The 21,415-nt window shown below is 38.6% G+C and overlaps 1 protein-coding gene across 1 annotated transcript; it reads left to right on the forward strand.

The window, feature by feature from the left end:
• Positions 1-4,590: 4,590 nt before the first annotated feature.
• On the forward strand, positions 4,591-5,421 carry LOC133779440 (uncharacterized). Its single transcript, XM_062219400.1, has one exon. The coding sequence runs from the start codon at positions 4,591-4,593 to the stop codon at positions 5,419-5,421; it is 831 nt and encodes a 276-aa protein (XP_062075384.1).
• Positions 5,422-21,415: the final 15,994 nt, after the last annotated feature.

The following is a 21,415-nucleotide window of genomic DNA, read 5'->3' on the forward strand; positions in this document are numbered from 1 at the left end:
TATAAGATCAATAATTTGTTAATTAAATTTTAGTAATTTTTTGAGGTGAATAAATTATTTTATTAAATTTTTGGCAACAAAAAATTTACGTAGGCATTAAAGTGCAACAAAATGAAATATGTGTACCGTTTGTCATATTTAACGGTTAGGGGACCAACGTCCGCACTAAATGTTTAACGACACGGATTTTTGTTGCCAAAATATTTACATAGGGATTTAAGTGCAAAAAAATAAACTACATAGGGATAAATGCCGCAAATTTCCCTTCTTAAAATATGGTCACCAATTTTTATTAGGATTAATTTTTCCAAAATCTTTGTAATAGTAGGAAAAATTAAAAATAAGATGGAAATTTCAAAAAAAAAAAAAAAGATTTGTGTTTAAAAGCTTGGCTTGGAGATAAATAAAATGGAAGGGCATTTCAGACTTTTCATAGGGGGCGGCCACAAGGGAATTTAAGAGTCTATTGTATTTTTTTATTTATTTAATTGTGTAATCACTACACAGTTTTCTTAAACCACAAGTTAAACTTGAGAAACTCAAATGTCTCTCTTCTACTCATTTCCCTTATTCTTCTTCTTGTCTCTCTCTCTTCAACTTCAATCACAACAACAAAAAAATCAAACCCTTCTCTTTCCATTTTCCTCTCAAACTTTCGTGCTCCTCTCTCTCTAAGGAAAGGAAGAGCCACCATTGAAGCTCCTAGGCTCATCTTGAAGAAACAATCACAAAAGAGGTAATGTTCACGAAAGTTTTTTTTCTTCTACCTTAAGCCGAACCTAGAGCTCTCTTTTTCCTCTTTGTTTCTGAGTATACAATTTTAAAAAAAAAAACTCTTTGATCATTTATATAGAACCTAGGAGTGTTGCATGCAAAATCCAAGAGCTTCTAGGGCATACTTGGAGCTTTGGACACTAACAAGGTAAGCTTTCGTCAAGGTTTTGAAATCTTGGTGTTTCTTCTCTTTTTTTCTTCTTTTTATTGAATCATATATGATCTTGAAGAGGCATTGCGGAGAGGTTTGTAGTGGGAAAGCATTTGGGAAGCTTCGAGCCAAACCATAGAAGCCAAACTCAAAACATTAATACAAAGGTAAAATCCTTACTCTTTACCTTAAATATTTTTAAATGATCCTACCAGCTGAAGTTTTTGGGTCATGTTTGGTGTTAAAACGTGTGGGTTGATGATTATTATTACTTTTATGGCTGTTTGGTTTACATGCATGCAAGTTGTGGTGGTTTGATAGTTGAAATACAAAAGTTCCATAGGCTTTGTTGAAGATAGCTTGCTGCCAAAAATGTTACACTAGCTTCTAACTAGTTTTACAGCACCTAAATGACTTGGTTTATAAATGGGGTTTTCACTAATGCATTATTTAGGAAGATTATATGAATTTAGCATCTTTAACTACTGAAAAACGTTTTGTATGACTGAAGTTATGAGAATTTTGGGATTTCATGTGCAATTTGAAATGTTGCTTGACAGTTTTAAAACTGAGACTTTGAGCAATAATTTGAATGGGTTAAACTAATTATTTGTGGCTAAAATTTTAAATAAACACTTTTATTATTTTAAATATTAACTCTATAAAACAGTTTCTTAAAATTCACTATAGGTTGGGAGTTATAATTTTTCTAAGTTGGAAGATAAAATGTGGACAACTTAAACTAGTGTTTTTAGAACGAGTTTAACCTTGAAGGAGAGCTCCATTTTTGCTGAAATTTTGTGTAAAAATTTTTGTTATATCATTATTTAGACCCGTATAGGCTCATAGCAAAATAGAAATTGGTTTAGGAATGGCGACATTCCAATGTTGGGAATTTCATTATAACTGGATTTTCAATTTACTCTTAAAGAAGATTAACGAAATATTTTTCTAAATTGTTTATCTTAAGATTTTCTTTAAATTAAGTAAAGGGGTCCAGTTGCCAATTTTTGGAAAATAACATTTAAAATTAGTGTATTCGGTAATTTAACGAACTAAGTAAACACAACTTCTATTAAAATAAATTCTCTCCATGAATTTTTTTGATAAAGGAAGTTGTAACTAGTTTCATAGAAATAATCAATAACCTTTATTTTTTTAAAGAGAATAAAATGGATATTTCTTAGAGAGATTAATTGATGGAGGTTTTTACAAAAACTTGTAAGAACGTTGTAATTAGACGCCGTCACCATTAGAAGTAGGACTCCGCGAACTCATTGATGACTTTGAATACTAAAGACTTTTACCTTGAGGACTAAGATTGTTATTGACCAGATTTCTTTAGCGGTTTTGGAAAACAGTTTTCCCTGACACTTAGAGGCTGTATTTTTTTAAATGTTTAAATGCATGTTAGAAATATGGTATGATTTAAAAAGAATTGAGTGTTATATTTTCAATGCCCAAATTGTTAAAGAAATTTTCTATGATAATTGCCATAATTAATTCGAGTCAATGTATGGATTCACTAGAGTATCATTTAAGCGGGAAGGCTCACCTCTTTATAAAGAAATCCTGCACACAAACGCTAAGAAATCCAAGTAAGTTAATCTTGACTTTGTTGGCTACAACATGAAACATGCTAGTGTATTGTCTGTTATAGTTTTTTTACACTAGATTGTGTGGCCTCATGGAGTTCCCATCTCTGTAGTGTTCGATCAGGATGAACATTTTACGTCAGCATTCTGGAAGAGAATGCAAATCGGATTGGGAACCAAGTTAAAATTTGGTATTGCCTTTCACCCTCAGATGGATGGCCAAATTGAGCAATCTATTAGAACTTTAGAGGATAAGCTAAGAGCCTCTGTGTTTGATTTTCAAGGCTCATGGAATATGAAACTTCCACTTATTTAGTTCGCTTACAATAACAGTTATCATGAGTCTATCAAGATGGCCCCATACGAAGCACTCTATGGGAGAAAGTGTCGATCCCCAATTCACTGACATGAGACTGGTGGGTGATAATTCATGGGAGCAGAAGAGGTAGATAAAGCTACTGAGGATAATAGGTAGATACACCAAAGATTGCAAACCTTAGTAGACCATCAACGCAATTATGCGGACCGACGAAGGAGACCTCTTACACTTAAAATAAGGGACAAGGTGCGGTTAAAGATAGCTCCACTGAGAGGAGCTATGAGGTTCAGTAGAAAGGGAAAGTGTAGCACGAGGTACATTTGACCTTTTGAGGTTTTCGAAAGGATCAACGAAGTAGGGTACCGACTTGCTCTTCTACCGACCTTATCCTTAGTACATGACATTTTTCATGTATCTATGCTGATAAAGTATATCAAAGACACCAACCACATACTCAGTAACAAAGAATTGAGTGTGGATCCAAAATTATGCTACAAGGAGAAACCAGTGACGATCTTGGATTGCAGAGAGAAGGTGTTAAGCAATAAGGTGATACCGTTAGTCAATGTGCAGTGGTGTAACCACGGGGTTGGAGAAGCAACCTAGGGACCTAAAGACAAAATGAGGGATTTGTATCCTCACCTATTTCGAGTTTCGAGGACGAAACTTGTATAAATTGTAGGTATTGTAATGCCTCACGTTTCAAGCACCGGGTATAATTTTTGTTGCGGGAAATTTAATTCTCGAGAAATCTTATATTTCCAACTATGTGAATAATTTTAATGAATATTGTATGTTTTGTATGAATGTTATGTTATTAAGTATTAGCCATTATGTGATAAGATTGGTTTTTCGATTAAACCAAGACCTTCGGCCTCCGACTGGGTCAAAACCCTTCATGGGTAAAAATCTCGAATAAAATATTATGTGAGAAAACAATCATGAAAAATTAAGAAAAATGAGCAAACACTATTATAAAGTTGGAAAATGAAGATGGAAATGAAATTTTATGGAAAATTCCAATTTGTGTGGTAAAATGCTCAATTTCGCCTAAGCATATGATTAGGACAAAATAAATAATGGGCATAAAAAATATATCTATGTGTGTGACAATATTTTTAAAATATGGTCACCAATTTTTATTAGGATTAATTTTTCAAAAGACTATGTAATAGTAGGAAAAATTAAAAATAAGATGGAAATTCAAAAAAAAAAAAAAAGGACTTGTGTGTAAAAGCTTCGCTTAGAGAGAAAAAAAAATGGGAGGGCGTTTTGGTCTTTCCATATGGGGCAGCCACAAGGGAATTGAAGAGTCTATTGTATTTTTTTTATTTATTTAGTTGTGTTATCACTACACACATTTTCTTAAACCCCAAATTAAACTTGAGAAACTAAAAAGCCTCTCTTCTACTCATTTCCCTTCTTCTTCTTCTTCTTCTCTCTCTCTCTCTCTCTCTCTCTCTTCCACTCCAATCACCAAAAAAAAAAAGTCAGACCCTTTTCTCTCCATTTTCCTCTCAGAATTTCATGCTTCCTCTCTCTCTAAGGAAAAGAAGAGCCTCCATTGAAGCTCATAGGCTCATCTTGAAGAAACAAGTCACAAAAGAGGTAATGTTCACAAAAGTTTCTTTTCTTCTCCCTTATGCCGATACCCTTCCTTCGAACACACTGTCCCGCAAGAAGTCATTTATGAAGAAAATAAAGAAAGACCTATCTGTCGTGAGCCATATCAGATTACCACTCCTCCTGACATGAGGGATAAAAGCAGGTACTGCCTCTTCCATAAAGATCACGGTCATACGATCATTGAATGCCATAACCTGAACAATCAGATCCAAGCCCTCATGAGAAGTGGGAGGCTTATCCAATACCCTAAGGAGGCAGGCAGACACGGCACCTCGCGGCACAATCCTGCTTCTGCCCCAACACCACAAGCGTCAGATCTCGTGCACACAGCCTCTGCTAGCCCTCAAGAACCTCTTAAGCAAGTCCCTATGATACATGGGATCGTGGAACTCACTGAGAACCAAGAGCGTGTCACCAAAATCCATAAGAGGATGGAGGAATGGGTGAAGCGATACAAATCATTAGGCCACACGGTCAATCTTGTCACTTCAGAAGACAGAAGTTATCCAGCCTCTGCAATTGCCTTTACCGATGATGACCTGAAAGGAGTGCACCTACCCCATGACAACCCACTCGTCATTTCACTACAAGTCGACCATTGCCAGTTGGGAAGAGTTCTAGTCGACGAGGGCAGTGGGGTCGATATCCTCTTCTGGGAAGCCTTCCAGAAAATGGGGCTAGAGGAAAATCAGATCCGGCCCTCCACCACACACATTTTGGGATTCAACAGTCAGAGAGTATATCCGAAAGGCGTCATACGATTGCCTGTGGTGGCCGCGGAGCGCACCCTGCCAGTAGATTTCTTCATGATAGATTCCACCACAAGCTACAATGCCATCATGGGAAGAAATTGGATCCACAGGATGCAGGGGGTAGTCTCAACTTTGCATCAGATGATGCGATGTCTATCACCCAATTGCCGCTACACCGTCAACATCAAGGGATGCCAGAAGTAGGCCAAAAAGTGCTTCCTTACCTCGAAAGAAATAAATAGTTCTGGTACTTCCGCCCATAACGACTTTCTTGACAAATAGCAATTACAGCAGGACTTACCAGCATGCCTCAAAGGGATCGATCTAGACGAAGACCAAGAAAAACCCCCAGTTACACTCGATACCCTAGAACAAATATGTCTAGACAACGCTGACCCATATAAGACAGTGCTGGTAAGTACCAAGCTCTCTGAAAACAAAAGAAAGACCCTAGTACAATTTCTCAAAGCTAGAATGGGAACTTTCGCCTGGTCTCCGCACGACATACCTGGAATAGACCCCTCCATCATGAGTCACAGCCTAAATATTTCAAACAGCTTCCCACCCGTCAAGCAGAAGCAGAGGAGGTTCGTTCCCAAAGTAAATCAAGTCATACAGGAGGAGGTGCAACGGCTCCTGAGCACAGGGGCAATCGAAGAATGCCTATATCCCAGTTGGCTGTCCAACCCCGTCGTGGTCACAAAGAAGAACGGAAAAAAGAGAGTATGCGTAGACTACACAAACTTAAACAAAGCATGTCCCAAGGATAGCTACCCTCTACCGAAAATCGATCAGATGATAGACGCCACGGCAGGGTATGAAAGAATGAGCTTCCTAGACGACTACTCTGGGTACAATCAGATCCCAATGAAATCAAAAGATCGGATTCACACAGCTTTCATAACATAAGGTGGATTATATTACTACAAAGTTATGCCCTTCGGTCTAAAGAATACAGGCGCAACGTACCAGAGGCTGATGCACAAGCTATTTTCCTCATTGCTTGGGAGAAACATGGAGGTCTATATTGACGACATGGTCATCAAGTCTAAACAAATCTCTTCGCATATAGATGATTTAACCGAGTGTTTTGACATTCTCGACACTTATAAAATGAAATTGAACCCCTCTAAATGCGCCTTTGGGGTGTCCTCTGGACAGTTCTTAGGATACGTCGTCAGTCAGAGGGGCATCGAGGCCAACCCAACACAGATTGCATCCCTCTCAGAAGTCAAAGAACCCCGAACCATCCGAGACATACAGGCTCTGACGGGCAAAGTCGTAGCATTAAGTCGGTTCATATCGCGCATGTTCGACCGTTGCCAGCCCTTCTTGCATTGCATAAAGAAATCCACCAACAACACCTGAGGACCAGAACAAAGTAAAGCATTGGAAGAATTGAAAGCTTATTTGAGCTCCCCTCCTATATTGAGCTCCCCCATAGCTAATGAAGATCTATTCTTGTATCTGTCTTTCTCACACTTCGTTGTGAGTTCCGTTCTCTTCCGAGAAGAGGCCAATCATCAGAGGCCAGTGTTTTATTGCAGCAAGATGCTTCTGGACGCTGAAACTCGCTACAGTATGATGGAAAAATTAGCACTCGCACTCATCACAGCAAAGAAGAAGTTACGACAATATTTTGAAAGCCATACCATCATTGTATATACGGACTATCCACTAAAGCAAGTATTGAGTAAACTCGATCTCTCTGGAAGATTATCTAAATGGGTAATTGAGCTAGGAACGTATGATATCCAATTCTCGTCATGAAAAGAAAAAAAAGGACAAGTACTTGCTGACTTCCTGGTCGAAATTCAATCATTCACCCCAGACACCCTGCCAAAATTGTTAGAATCAGAAGATCAATGGGTGTGGACGATGCATACTGATGGGGCATCCAATTCCTAAGGAGCTAGTATTGGCATCGTGTTAGAAGCTCCCTCTGGCCTCAAAATCGAGGAGGCCATTCGTTTAGAACAGTCCACGATAAATAATGAAGCGAAATATGAGGCTCTTGTGATAGTCAGAATCCCGTGATCTGTAAGGGGAAAGACCGGGTAAGCTGTGCAATCCCACACCGCCTGGGGAAGGTCAAGTGTGATGATTCTAAGACTGTGTAGGTATGGGACTACACAGTTGAAGATGGCTTAAATGGATTGATGGGTACTACCTATATCAACAAGATGCATCTTCTTTTCGGTAGCCCATCACTTATGAACTCCAAAGTTAAGCATGCTTGACCTAGGGTAATCTAGGGATGGGTGACCTCTTGGGAAGTTTTCCTAGGAAGCATGTGAGTGAGGACAAAGCACACTGAAAAGACTCGTGTTGGTTTGTAGGGCCAGTCGTCATTCCAGAAAGCAACCATAGTGATGTGGGACGTCACAAATGGTATCAGAGCCTTGACCGAGCAGGAAGTGCGGCCGACGAGGATGTCGGGCTCGTAAGGGGAGGTGATTGTGACAATCAGAATCCCATGATCTATAAGGGGAAAGACCGGGTAAGCTGTGCAATCCCACACCGCCTGGGGAAGGTCAAGTGTGATGATTCTAAGACTTTGTAGGTATGGGACTAACATTTGAAGAGGGCTTAAATGGAGTGATGTGTACTACCTATATCAACAAGATGCATCTTCTTTTCGGTAGCCCATCACTTGAGAACTCCAAAGTTAAGCGTGCTTGACCTTGGGTAATCTAGGGATGGGTGACCTCCTGGGAAGTTTTCTTAGGAAGCATGTGAGTGAGGACAAAGCATGCTGAAAAGACTCGTGTTGGTTTGTAGGGCCAATCTTCATTCCTGAAAGCAGCCATAGTGATGTGGGACGTCACAGCTCTGATCTATGGTTTAGAACTAGAACGAGACATGGGCATCCAGCGTCTGAATGTAGGAGGAGACTCACAGCTTATGATAGAACAAGTGGCTGGGAATTTCGATACTAAAGCACCCCATCTGGCTAGCCTTCTACAGAAGGTAACTGACTTACGATCACATTTTCACCAGTTCGAACTCGTACAAGTACCGAAGGAACAAAATCAGAAGGCCGATGCCCTTGCCAAATTAGCCTCTACAGGAGGTTGTACACGCCAATCCTCCATATCTATAAGCCGATCAAACAATGATATGGAAGTCTACTCAACCTCATCAGAACCTGAGTGCTGGATGGACCCAATCATTCGGTACTTGTCCACCTCTACACTCCCCCCTCATCCAAACGATGCAAAGCTTCTGCGCCTTCGGGCACAGCGTTACTCCATAATCCATGGAACGCTATACCGTAAGTCCTTTAATGGCCCTTACCTATGGTGTTTGCGTCCATCAAAAGCTACAAAACTGCTAGAAGAGATACATGAGGGGGCATGCGGAAATCACAGAGGGGGACAGAGTCTGGCGCACAAGGCACTTACAGCGGGGTATTACTGGCCATACATGATGACAGAAGCATGTGACTATGCCAAAAAATGTGACAAGTGCCAACGATTTTCACCCACCATCCATCAACCTACTCAAACTTTACACTCAATCGTTGCACCTTGGCCTTTCATCAAATGGGGTATGGATGTGGTGGGTGAACTACCTAAGGCTGTTGGAGGAAGACGGTATGCTCTGGTAGCCACTGATTACTTCACTAAATGGGTTGTGGCAGAAGCATACGTCACAGTCAGCAAAACAGACACTATGACCTTCATATGGAAGCACATCATCTGTCAATTTGAGATACCGTGGGAGATAGTCGTTGACAATGGAACCCCGTTCCAAAATGCGAAAGTACAAGAACTATGTGACACATACAAGATCAAGGTGAGTTTTGCCTCTGTCACTTACCCGCAAGGCAACGGTCAAGCAGAAACTTCCAACAAAGTTATTTTTGCCAACATTAAGAAGAACCTAGAAGATAAAAAAGAAGCATGGGCAGAAGAACTACCAAAGGTGTTATGGGCATATAGGACAACAAAAAGATCCTCTACGGGTGAATCTCCCTACGCCATGGTATATGGAACGAAGGCTATCATCCCGACAGAAGTCGGCCTGCCTACACTTCGATCAAAGATCGCATCTGATCAAACAACGAATAACATTCAACTACTGCACAACCTAGACCTTCTGGAAGAGGTACGTACAGTAGCACAATTACAACTAGAAAATTATCAAAAGGCTGCAGAACGCTACTACAACAAAAGAGTCCACCCACGCACATTTCGGAAAGGTGATTGGGTTCTGCGCAAGGTCACCGGCAATAAGAAGAAGCTAGAACCAAATTGGGAAGGGCCCTTTGAAATCATAAAAGTACTAGGTAGAGGGTCTTACACCCTAAAGAATGTACATAGTGGGAAGATCGTACGCCGTACTTGGAATTCAATGTCTTTGAAACAATATTATTGTTAATAGTTGTACTGTGCAATTCAAAAGTAATACAATAACTTTCCCTTTTTTCACATTATTTTAAATTTCTTTTGTACATTCAATTTCTTGACATTATTTTCCATTAGGATTCCTCATTATGACATCACACTATGCAAGACATGTGACAACTAACACTTCACTCGAAAGGTCCTAACAAATATACCCCCACCTACCCTTATTAAAAAAAACATTATACACGTGCACTCAAAAACCACCTACCACAATGGCTATAACTAAGTAACTATCTGAGTGCTCGTAGTTATCAGTTTCCCATAACAATACACCATATGCCTGTGGTCTCAATACAAACGTTTCCCACACCTAGAACAAAAAACAAGCTTTCCAACAAACAAAAAATAATGCACAGTGAGGTGCAGCATCTCACCCCACACATTGGCACAAGGCAGAAACTCAAGGGATCGAGACAGCAAGGCCACTACACACAATCTGCGTACACAATCCTGCTACCTCTGCCATTTCAATCGATATTGTGCCGCATTCTAATCTGACTTGACTAAGCTTACAGGGAGCTATGGCCAGCCATTTCGCAGTCTAATCTGCCCTGACTATGCCGATCTGGCCGTCCAACGAGGGTGTACTACATACCCTGCTCTCTTACATGAATAAGAGGAGCACCTCCTGCAGTTTACTCTGCCCTGACTACCACAGCAGAACCATCAGCTGTCACACTTCGGATTCGTCACCAGTATACATTAACTGGTTTGGCAATCCAAGGCTGGGAGGAACTTTTCCCGCAGTCGTACCCATATCCTACACAATGGGTGCCTCTGTCAGAATACAAGACAACCCAAATAAGCCTTCATACATATCACACGATATGGGTGCATTGGAAAGACATCTGCCTTGTGATCTTAACCACTTTGCCTCTGCCTCGACGCCCAACTCTACGTTTTGTTCCTTGCGTTCGACCTGAACCACCTTAACCCCTCTAGCCAAACGGGAGAGCATCAACCACACTCTTTCATACACCCTAAAGGCCAAACCCGCTCCAATCAGGCATCTACACAACTCTCCAAGCGTAAGAAAGTTTACCACTTAACAATAGCGACGGCTTCACAGAAGTAAAAAACTCTTAACACTATAACCCAATTTGGCAGATGTTAAGCACGGGCACACATACTTGCTCAATTCCTTTTTTAATAAACAAAAATGATGAAAGATTTGTAGTTCACACAATCATAAGGCCACGTGTAATCAAAAATGGCAATAAATCAGAAGTTGTTATTTATAAATTATGTTACATTAATGACAATATTAGTTTCTTGTTCCATAATTGATTTATTCTCTATATACAAATATTCTCTTGGCCATGTTTAGTCCCATTCAGTACGACGCATGTACTCTGCCATCGCACTCTCTAGCTTTGGATGGCCTAACCCATAGCGTTCACACGATATGTAGTACGGGATGCCACTTCTGATTAGTTCCTCCATCGCCCATGTTGAGTAAAGCCACTGTGGGTTAACAAAGATTCGCCTCAAAAAGGGCACCTTCATCCACTCACGTTGCTCACCTGCAACAACAATGCTGTTCACCATAATTCTAAGACGAATTGTTCACACAACACTTAACTGGGCATTCTCTCCCACCATCTGTATGATCTTTTACTGTATCTCGCACACAATGGCCTAAAGGGTCTATGAAGCTTCTGATCCGAATAAACCATCTAACTCTCACCTGTCGTAATGCCTTAAATTAAGTTCCAAATGGAAAAGAACACATCCAATACCACACCAGACAACCAACATAAAACAAAACTCAACTTGTATTGATAATTTTCTCTATTACAATTGTCTACATACTAATGGCCAAAAAGACCAAAGAATGCATATACAAGAATTAATACAAAACAAAATATAACAAAATTTAACAAAAAAGATAGTGTGTCATTCATTCTACGACACCTCTTTCACCATCTGGCCTAGCCTCTACAACTGGCACGGATTCTATTGCCTTCTGTTCAGAAGCCTCATCGACAACACCTTCTTTTGGAGCTTCCCCGTTGGCATTATAAATCGACCCCAGCGCATCGCCTCTCAACTTCAGCTTCTCCAGATGACGCGCCGGATAGGATATTTGCAGATCCCCAAGTTCATTCAGATACTCGTCAACATTATACTCTCCTATTTTCACATCGACGCTTTTACAATACATCTCGAGTTTTGCCCATTTCTCCTCTGGGGTCTGCTTCTTATTGCGTAATGTCAGATCAAGGTACTTCGCAGTATCTACCTCAGCCATCCTCACAAATTTACGTTCAGTGATCTCACGATCTCGGATACACTGCCTCGTGGCTTCGATCTCCGCCTCTCCAAAAGTAAAAACATTATGAAATCAACACACGTGCCTTATAGACCCACTAACTTTCCAATACATTAATAACTACAGAGAAACCACATACCTCAGCCATCTCCTCCAACTGCTTCTTGGCTTCGGTGACCGCCTCTTCTGTTTCCTTCAACTTCTTCCCTAGATGAATTTCAGTCTCCAGCTTCTGCTTCTTGGCATCCGCTATGTTAGCCTCAAGCTCCTCTGACTTTCGTTGCAGTTCTTTCTTCACTTTTTCTAAGATCTCTTTATCCGTCTGCAACGACACTATATCCTCATCAAGGTCGTTTATCATACTACCAAGCTTCTCCATGTGGGCTTCATGCTGTGCGCAGACTTGGTTTTTCTCCATCCACTTATTGGTCATAGCCACCAAGTCAGCTTTCAGTTTGTCTCGCTCTACTTCGAGTCCGATAGTGCCTACCAGTTTCTCCTCTGTGGCAGCCACCTTCTTTTTAGCCTCTGCCAGCTCTGCCTCTAACTTTTTGATAGCTTCCACAAGCACATCTCGATTTTCTTCAGCCATCATTCTCCCCACCCGCTCCTCTTCTAACTTCACCGTCTGCTCTGCCAGTTTAGAGCCATTCTGTATAGTCGCCGCATGCTCTCGCCTTGCAGCAGATACACATACATAACTCTGTGACACATCAATTACGCTCATCAAAAATAACATTACACACATATCACAAGATAATAAAAGGTCCTAATTTTTAACTAACTTACCATCAAAATATGATCCGATACTTGCTGCAGCAAATCACCTTGCCCACTCAACGATCCAACTGCTTCTGTAGGAAGATGGGGTCTGCTTATGCGTAGCATCTCCTCCATCACCTCCGTAGGCACAGAAGGACCATATTCCGACACAACTTCTGCTCTGTCATTTGCTTCTCCCCCTGCTAATGCAGCAACAGAAGCAACGGGGGCAGCCGGCTTCCCACCTTCTGCTAACGTCGACACCATAACACTGTCAGATGCCAACGCAATTGTTCCCACTCCATAAGAATATGTCTTGGAAGGGTGTACAAGTAAGCTATCATCTTCACCCAAATTGCTTGGAAGGTACACCGGCGTTTGCACGACGGAAGACATTAGCTACTCCAAGAATGCACAGGGAGACTCAAAAGTACTAGTACCATTCGGAGATACAACGATGACATCTCCTGGATGAGACTCAGAAGCAACAGGTGGTAATAAGGAAACGTCAACATTGAGAGTATCAACACCTGTTATTTTGGCAGCCCCTAATTCCTTACATTTGGGGAAAGTCTCAGAAATGGCGGTCGTACCTGACTCAACTAGCTGGGGAGGGGTGTTCATAGACTCAAAACCCCCTCCGAAAGCATCCTCCAGAAGCCTGTTCTTATGAGAGGCAGAATAAGGGCGTCTCCCCTCTGAGCCATGCTTACGGCCAGCGTCAAAACCTCCAGCCAAAGCAGAAGCAGAGGGTAATGCCTCTGGCGACTTCATACACACGACAGGAGACTTTACCTCAATAGGCAGGCCACCTTGCACACCATCTCCAGTCGTCGCTTCTGATGATTTAACTGGTGAAGAAGAACACCCGCAGCATGAGCCACCCCTTCTGAACCTGCCTTCAAGGAAGACCCAATTACATTCGAGGTAGAAGACGCCCCAGGTAAAGATCCAGCAGGGACAGACCCTCGAGGCTTCTTACACAACGTTAGAGCCTGGCCTGTTGGTAATTTGCCCGGAGTGAGCTTGGGGATTGCAAGGGGAGATCCTTGAGCAGGAGAGACAGAACCCTTTGGGATCCGAAGCTTGGACGAAATACACTTCCCATCGTTCGAATCTTCACCAGAGGATTCCTTGCGCTCCTTTCTTTTTCCTAAGGAGTCCGTAGGCAGAGGCACTTGTTGAAGAGGCTGAATTTGGAGAGCGCCAGAAGGCGTGGACGATCGCCCTTGAATACGGGAAGATCTGCATGACAAGCCAGACTTATCAGGGGATGATTCTGCAGCAGAAGCTAGGCTAGAACCCTCTTTCTTTTTACTTTCTGGGACCCCTTGACGTTTGGCACATGCGGCGTAGGTCTCAGAACACACCCTTTCACACTCGGTCTTCAACAATGACAGAGTTGAAGAAGCAGGAGGAGACTTCTTCAAAAAAGTTCCCAGCTGCTTCGCACATGTTGCTGTAATTTTGCCAAGGGTCATGTCACCCTTCTGCGATCTAACTTGCATGGTGCCAGGATCGACTCGATCCACAAAGCAAAGCCGAGTCATAATGTGCATACAGTAGGGGTTCATCACGCCCCTGATACTAATGGCATTCTCCTTAGACTCATGCAGAAGCCCCTTCTCTCTCAGCATGCTCTGCCGTTCAGGACTCATGTTAACCTGAGGCCAAGAAAAATCTGATACAAGGAAGCAAATCAGTAATACTCAAAGTCAGACTGATAGACAATCATCCAGATATGATTAATTCACACTAAAAGAAATAAGGAACAAAATGAAAATATAACTCGCCTTTTATGAACACCCTGGCTAAAGGAAAATTTTCTTGAGGCAGGAATTCAAGATACCATGCCCCTCCAACAGCAAAAAAGTATTTATCCAAATTTCGATGGGAGCTGTCAAAATCGGTAAAAGTTGTCCGATCCTTTTTGGGAGAAAGGTAGAAGGTTTTCCAGGGTTTTCCCTCTATCGCCTTGTTTTTTGACTTGGTAAAGCATGCGTGAATGTTGTCTAACTGAATGTCGACATTCCTGAGGCTCCCTATCATCTGAGCTCCGACTATTGATTGAATAGCATTTGGGAGAAATTGAGAAATGTGAGCTCCAGAGTTTGAAATTACTTGAACCAGCAGAGCAGGAAGAGGGAAACGGAGCCATTCGATATGTCTGAGACTCATGTCGAACTCGGTGGGCTTGACTACATCCTTGAATCACCATTCCCGAAGCTCAGCATCCGAAAGCATCCTCACCGTGACATTGTCAGGAATATCGAACGATTTGCGTATGCGTTCATATGCATTCTTGTATCCTTCACGATCCAAAGGTTCAGGAGATGAGCGAGAAGACATGATTTTGAAGACTGGGATGATCGTTGTAGGATTAAATGATTGGATATCTTTAGGGTTTTTTCCCTCAGAGCTTTTTTCTGAAAGGTTTAGGATAAAGTTTGAAAATTTGGATGAAAATTATTTTGAAATAAAACTATTTAAATGAGAGGTAAAATTCTGAATCAAGTGTTTCACTCGGTGATTGTGTTTACATTAAGTGTAGCTTGTCAGGGGATCAAATGATCATGTACCTACGAATCGTCTCGATCTGCGGAGAATGACGGCTTTAGGTGAAATTTTTGGCATTGAAGAATCGGCCCAAGATTTGAGTAGCTTAGCATGCCTCGTCCGTTCGAAGCTTGGGCCAGGGGGCATCTGTTGGGCCCAAAATGTTCGGCCCAAAATCCTTTCCTCATTTACCAAACATTCAAAACGAATCGTTTTAATCTGCAGAAGCTCCAAAGGCAGAAGCCACGGGTCAGAGGCAGTCTGCGCCTCCGACCTCTGAACGCGTAATTCAAAACCAGCATGTTTTGGAGGGAAATTCGATTATTTTTCCCCACCAATCCAGAGTTTGCTTGAACTAACTAACCACTTTACATATTTTTTCCTATAAATATGAGATTCATAAAAGAGTAAAGGGAACGAACTTTTCACTGACTTAAGCATCGGAGTGTCTTTCTTACAGGTATCCTCGACGAGTCAAAGGCAAACCTCACCATCTGAATAGTGACACAGCATCATCTACCGTCGGATTACACCTCGAGATATAGAGAGACAAATTGTTGATTCAACACTGAGACTTTGAGCAATGGTTTGAATGGGTTAAACTAATTAATTGTTGCTAAAATTTTAACTGAACACTTTTAGTATATTAAGTAGTAACTCTAAGAAACAGTTTCTTAAAATTCACTATTCGTTAAGTTATAATTTTTCTAAGTTGGATGATTAAAACTGCAATTTCTGAATGAAATGTGGACAACTTAAACTAGAGTTTTGAGAACAAGCTTAACCTTGAAGGAGAGCTCTGTTTTTGCTGAAATTTTGTGTACACATTTTTGTTATATCAAAGTTTAGACCCATATAGGCTCATAGCAAAACAGAAATTTTTTTAGGAATGACGACATTTCAAAGTTGGGAATTCCTTATAGAATGGATAGTTATCAACACTTACAAAATATTACGGTTTGCAACAATAATTGGTTATAAAAGTTTTTTTCACAATTTTATTATAAGTGGATTTTCAATTCACTCTTAAAATATATTAAAAAAATATTTTTTAAAATGATTTATCTTAAGATTTTCTTTAAATTATGTAAAGGGGTCCAATTGAAAACTTTTAGAAAATAATATTTAAAATTGGTGTATTCGGTAATTTAACGAACTAAGTAAACCAAACTTTGATTAAAATAAATTATGTCCAAGAAAAATTTAGATAATGGAAGTTGTAACTATTTTCTTGGAAAGAAACATTAAAATATGTATTTTTAAAGAGAATAAAAGTGATATTTCTTAGAGAGATTAATTAATGGCAGTTTTTACAAAAACTTATAAGAACGTTATAATTAGACCCCGTTACCATTAGAAGTAGGATTCCGCAAACTCATTAATGACTTCGAATATTAAATACTTTTAACTTAAGGACTAAGATAGTTATGGACCGGATTTCATAAGTTGTTTTGGAAACCAGTTTTCCCCGACACTTAGAGGCTGTATTATTTTAAATGTTTAAATACATGTTAGAAATATGGTATGACTTAACAAGAGTTGAGTTTTATATTTTCAATGCCCAAATTGTTAAACAAACTTTCTAAGATAATTGTCGTAATTAATCATAGTCACTGTATGGATTCTCTATAGTAACACATAAGCGGAAAGGCTCACCTCTTGATAGAGAAATCCTGTAGATAAACGCTAAGAAATTAAAGTAAGTTAACCTTGACTTTGTTGGCTACAACATGAAACTTGCTAGTGTATTGTCTGTTATAGTTATTTACACTAGACTAATTAAGGGTCAAATTAGTAATGGCTAGGGGGTAATATTAAGTGTACAAAATGTTCCAATGAAATCTAGTGATTACTAGATCATACTGGTATACGAGCTAATGACCAGGGTAGGGGAAACAAGGTCGAATGTATGTTGATTTATGACCGGGGTATAGGGAAGGACGGTCGATTGACTATGGACTGATGACTGGGGTAGGGGGAAGCACGGTCAAATTTCTGTTGATTTGTAACCGAAGTACTCAAGGGGGAGTCCGATTTGTGTTTGAATTGATTATTGATATGTGAACCCGAATAGCTACTGAGATGTTTAATTGTTGTATTAATGTGAAATCTAGTGTGAGTACTTGGATCGCGCTATTGTAAATCTAGTCATTACTAGGTAATACTGGCACTCAAGCTGGTGCCCGTGGTAAGGGGAAGTACGGTCTGTCAATGAAATGTTTAAACATGTAGTAAGCACTCGGTGAATTTTAGTGGTTGTGATCTAAGAGGTGCCCGAACACCTCATTATGTTTTTGTAGCTCTTCAGTTATTTTTTGAAGCCATTGTAGAATGGTGTTATTCATTTATATATTATATTTGTTTGTTCTAGCTTTTTCTGTGTGCAAGTTGATTTTGAATTTAGTTGGTTATTTGGTACAACTATGCTAATGATCTAGTTTGAATTTTATAGCTTGTTTTTTAGGGTTTGGAAGTTATCTGATACCCTAGTGACTTATGCGTCGGTTACTCTTAGTAGAACCTCGTCATTGGGTCGTAATACATTTTTGTTTTAAAGATTAATTTTACTAAGCTTAAATGCATACCTAGCTGTTAATGTTGTAGGTAAGGGCAAGGTGCAGCAGTGAGTCCCAGAGTCTTCTTGTCAAAGTGTACATGTGGCCCGAATTTTGGGATTTGGTTCTTTTTGGAAATGGTTGTTGGGAAACACTTTTTTTTAATGGACACTGTTTGTTTTTATTCGGAACAAATGTTTAAGTTGACAAAAACAATGTAATTGTCTAATTGTGTGCACACGACTTTTTAAAAGTTTTTTTTATGTTGATTTTTGGAGACTATTTAATTTTTAAATGTTATTTTTCGCTTTATTTTGGTCTTGTAAGTTGTGGTCATTACAACGGCTTACTAGTGCAAGTGATCTAGATTGGGATTACTAATGTGCACAGACATCTTAGTAAAGGTGATGTATATAATTAAGATTATATAATACAGAACTGATAAGAATTAATTATCTTTTTAAACTTATCGTTTAACATAAAGATTTCATTCTTATCATAATAGATGATCATTTCTAGATTAGACTAAATCCTGAGTATTAATGAACTCATGCTTGTGTTTATTGGCTCTTTTGATTAACTCGTTATGGTTTATTAGTATAATGAGGGGAATGACTTTTGTTTTGGAGATTCAATATCATGAATTACAATAATGGAATTCATACTTTCCTAACGGATCGAATATTGGTTCCCTTAAGGGTTAATTCTGGAACTGAATAGTTATTGAGCTCAAATATATAATTTGATTATAAATTAATTATTCGCTAGTGAATTAATGGTCCTTAAGGATCAAGAGGTAATTAGAAGGGTAAAAGGGTTATCTTGACCAGCTCTAACTAACAAAACAATAAATGGAGGACAAAACTACATTTATTGATTATATCAATGGACTACAAGAGAAAATTTTGTAAATATAATTCTATAAATACTTACAGTTCAATTTCATACTTATAGTGGAGTAATCATGGAAATAATAAATAAGATTATTGGATTAAAGAGTTTAATTAATAATCTGATTTATTGGAGCTTCGTATTATAGGTCCATGGTCCCCAGATCACCTCTGTTGTATACTATCAAGGGTAAGGATGTCAAAAGAAAGATTTGTAGATAGAATGACTTAATTGCAAAGGAATTAATTTTCCAAGGCATGAAAATAATTATGTGATAATTATAGGTAATTGATTAATTATGATTAATTAATTATTTAACAATATAGTTTTATTTTGGAAAACTATAAGTTAAAACAAATATTTATCTTGTTTGAAATAATATAAAAGGAGAGAATAATAATTATCTTATTCAGAATAAGAGATTTATTTATTTATTTAAAACTGATATTTTAAGATAAAGTTAATATTGAATTAAATGACATTTATGTTGGGATAAATATATTGTTTAAAAGTAGATTAAACAAACAAATGAGAAAATTAGGAAAAACCCTAATATGTGGGGTGACACACTCACTGTGCAGTGAGTGTGGCACCACATACAGGGATTCCCCATACCGTGGGATTTTAATTTTGAATTACAAATTATTTTTTTGATAAGTTATTTAATTATCCCTTTTTAAAAATAATTTAAATTAAATAATTAAATAGTCATAACAGATCAGTTTTAATTTGAATTATATTTTTAATAAAATAAATATTAATTATCTTTGTCAAAATTGATAGAGCGATATTTTCAGTGATATAATGTTTTCAATGTGATTAAAAAATAGAATATCTCTCTGAGACAGAAGCGATAGCTTTCCAAAATCTGAAAAATTGTTCAATGTCACTTCTCTCAATCAAACCTCTCTAGATCTCATGTGTTGAGTACATCTATAGAGTCATAAATCAACATTTTGAATCCTACGTGCCCACACACGTCCTTCTATGTTTGAGGATTAGTCCAGAAGATCAAGCTGTGAGCTTTCAGACTTGGATAGGAAGATCGTTGATTTTATACAAAAAGAATCAATGACACTTGATAGGCTACAAGAGGTAATCTCTAATTTGTTTGTATGTGATTTAATATATATATATCTATGTATGTGTGTGTATGATCATGGCTGGTATCAATAATTATTAAAATGGGCTCATTCCCCGCTGCGTATCTTCGATTCGCTCTTTTAAGCACCAACAATCTATAAAAGAGCCATCTACATATATATATATATATTAAATGATGTGTGGTTTTCTTGCATTTGTTATATGTATGTTGATATGTATATTGAATGGATGGATATGTTTTTTGAATGTATGGTTGAATGATGAATCTTTAATTATATGGTGCTATTGGGTTAGGAATTTTAATTTTCTAGATCTTGTGTAAGTCATGAAGGGCATAGTATTTTTGTAATTTTTATTTCTTGAAATTAAAATTTTAAAAATATGTAAACAAAGAGAAGAGAAAAGGGAAGGATCTGAGCCCTAGCCGCGTGCACCTAGGCACTCGGCCACCTGCGCATCAGGCCCCTGCTGCTCCAAGCGCACCACGCACCAGCTCCGCGACCCCCTGCGCACCCGAGCCCTCTCATCTGTCACTCCATGCGCGCCTAACCCGCCCTCCCTGCGCACCTGCGGCCTGCGTGCCAGCCATCACCCCAGCCAGCGGCCCTAGTGTTCCTAGGGCACCATTCTTGGTGCCCAAACATTAGATCCTTTTTTTGTGCATTATTATCTTTTATTTAATTAATTTAAAAAATTTTAAATTGAAAATATAAATTATCTTATTTTATTTTATTAGAAAATAAAGTTTCTTTAATTTGGTTAAGATTTTATCTCAAGTTTTAAATAATTATTTGAATTTGATTCTTTCATTATTTAAATTTAACTAAATTAAAAAGATGACAAAAATCATTGAGAAAATTAGTTTCTAATTAATTGGTTGGGCATAAATAAATTCCTAAAGATTAGCAAGAAAGCCTAAAAGAGAGGAGATGCATTCTTGGAGTCTTGCAAACTACATCAAAGGCTATTTTATAATTTTATTTCTATTTTTGCAAAGGTTGTAAATTTAGAAATACCCAATAGTACCTGGTTCATCATTTATTGGTTATTTATTGTATTTATTTAAATTAATGTTTGATTGATAGATGACATGATCATGCATTAGTCAACCACATACCATTCATGAAACCCCACACAGTTTTCATTAATCATGTATCTTTTAGAAACATGATTATTTAGGATTGTCCTAATTGTTTATATGAACTATTTTGGAGAAATCAATTGCATGTAAACTACTAAGTATTAAATTAGGTATAAAGGCAATAGTTTTTATAGGCCTTTAAGATAACCAAGTTTATTTAAAAAATGTGTTTTATTAAAGTTAGATGAATGCAATGGGTAATTATTTAGATCACATTAATTATAGAAACATGCTCTTTTATGATTACAATGTATTTTGTAATTAATTATATTCATAGGGTTATTTATAAACTAGTAATTATTTTGGAATTAATTGATTAGTTTAATAAGACACAATTCTCTGAAAATAGTAAGTGGGAGTAGGTGAACATCTCAATGTGACCTATGGTATCCATTATTAGTACAACATCATGAGATATGAATAGGGCCTCGAGGCGGCTTTGTTTTCCTCCTGCTAAGGAAGGTTTCTAGACATATTAATACCAAGTTTGGCTTCTTACGAAGAT

This window comes from Humulus lupulus, chromosome 5, assembly GCF_963169125.1.
Source record: "Humulus lupulus chromosome 5, drHumLupu1.1, whole genome shotgun sequence".
Taxonomy (NCBI): domain Eukaryota; kingdom Viridiplantae; phylum Streptophyta; class Magnoliopsida; order Rosales; family Cannabaceae; genus Humulus; species Humulus lupulus.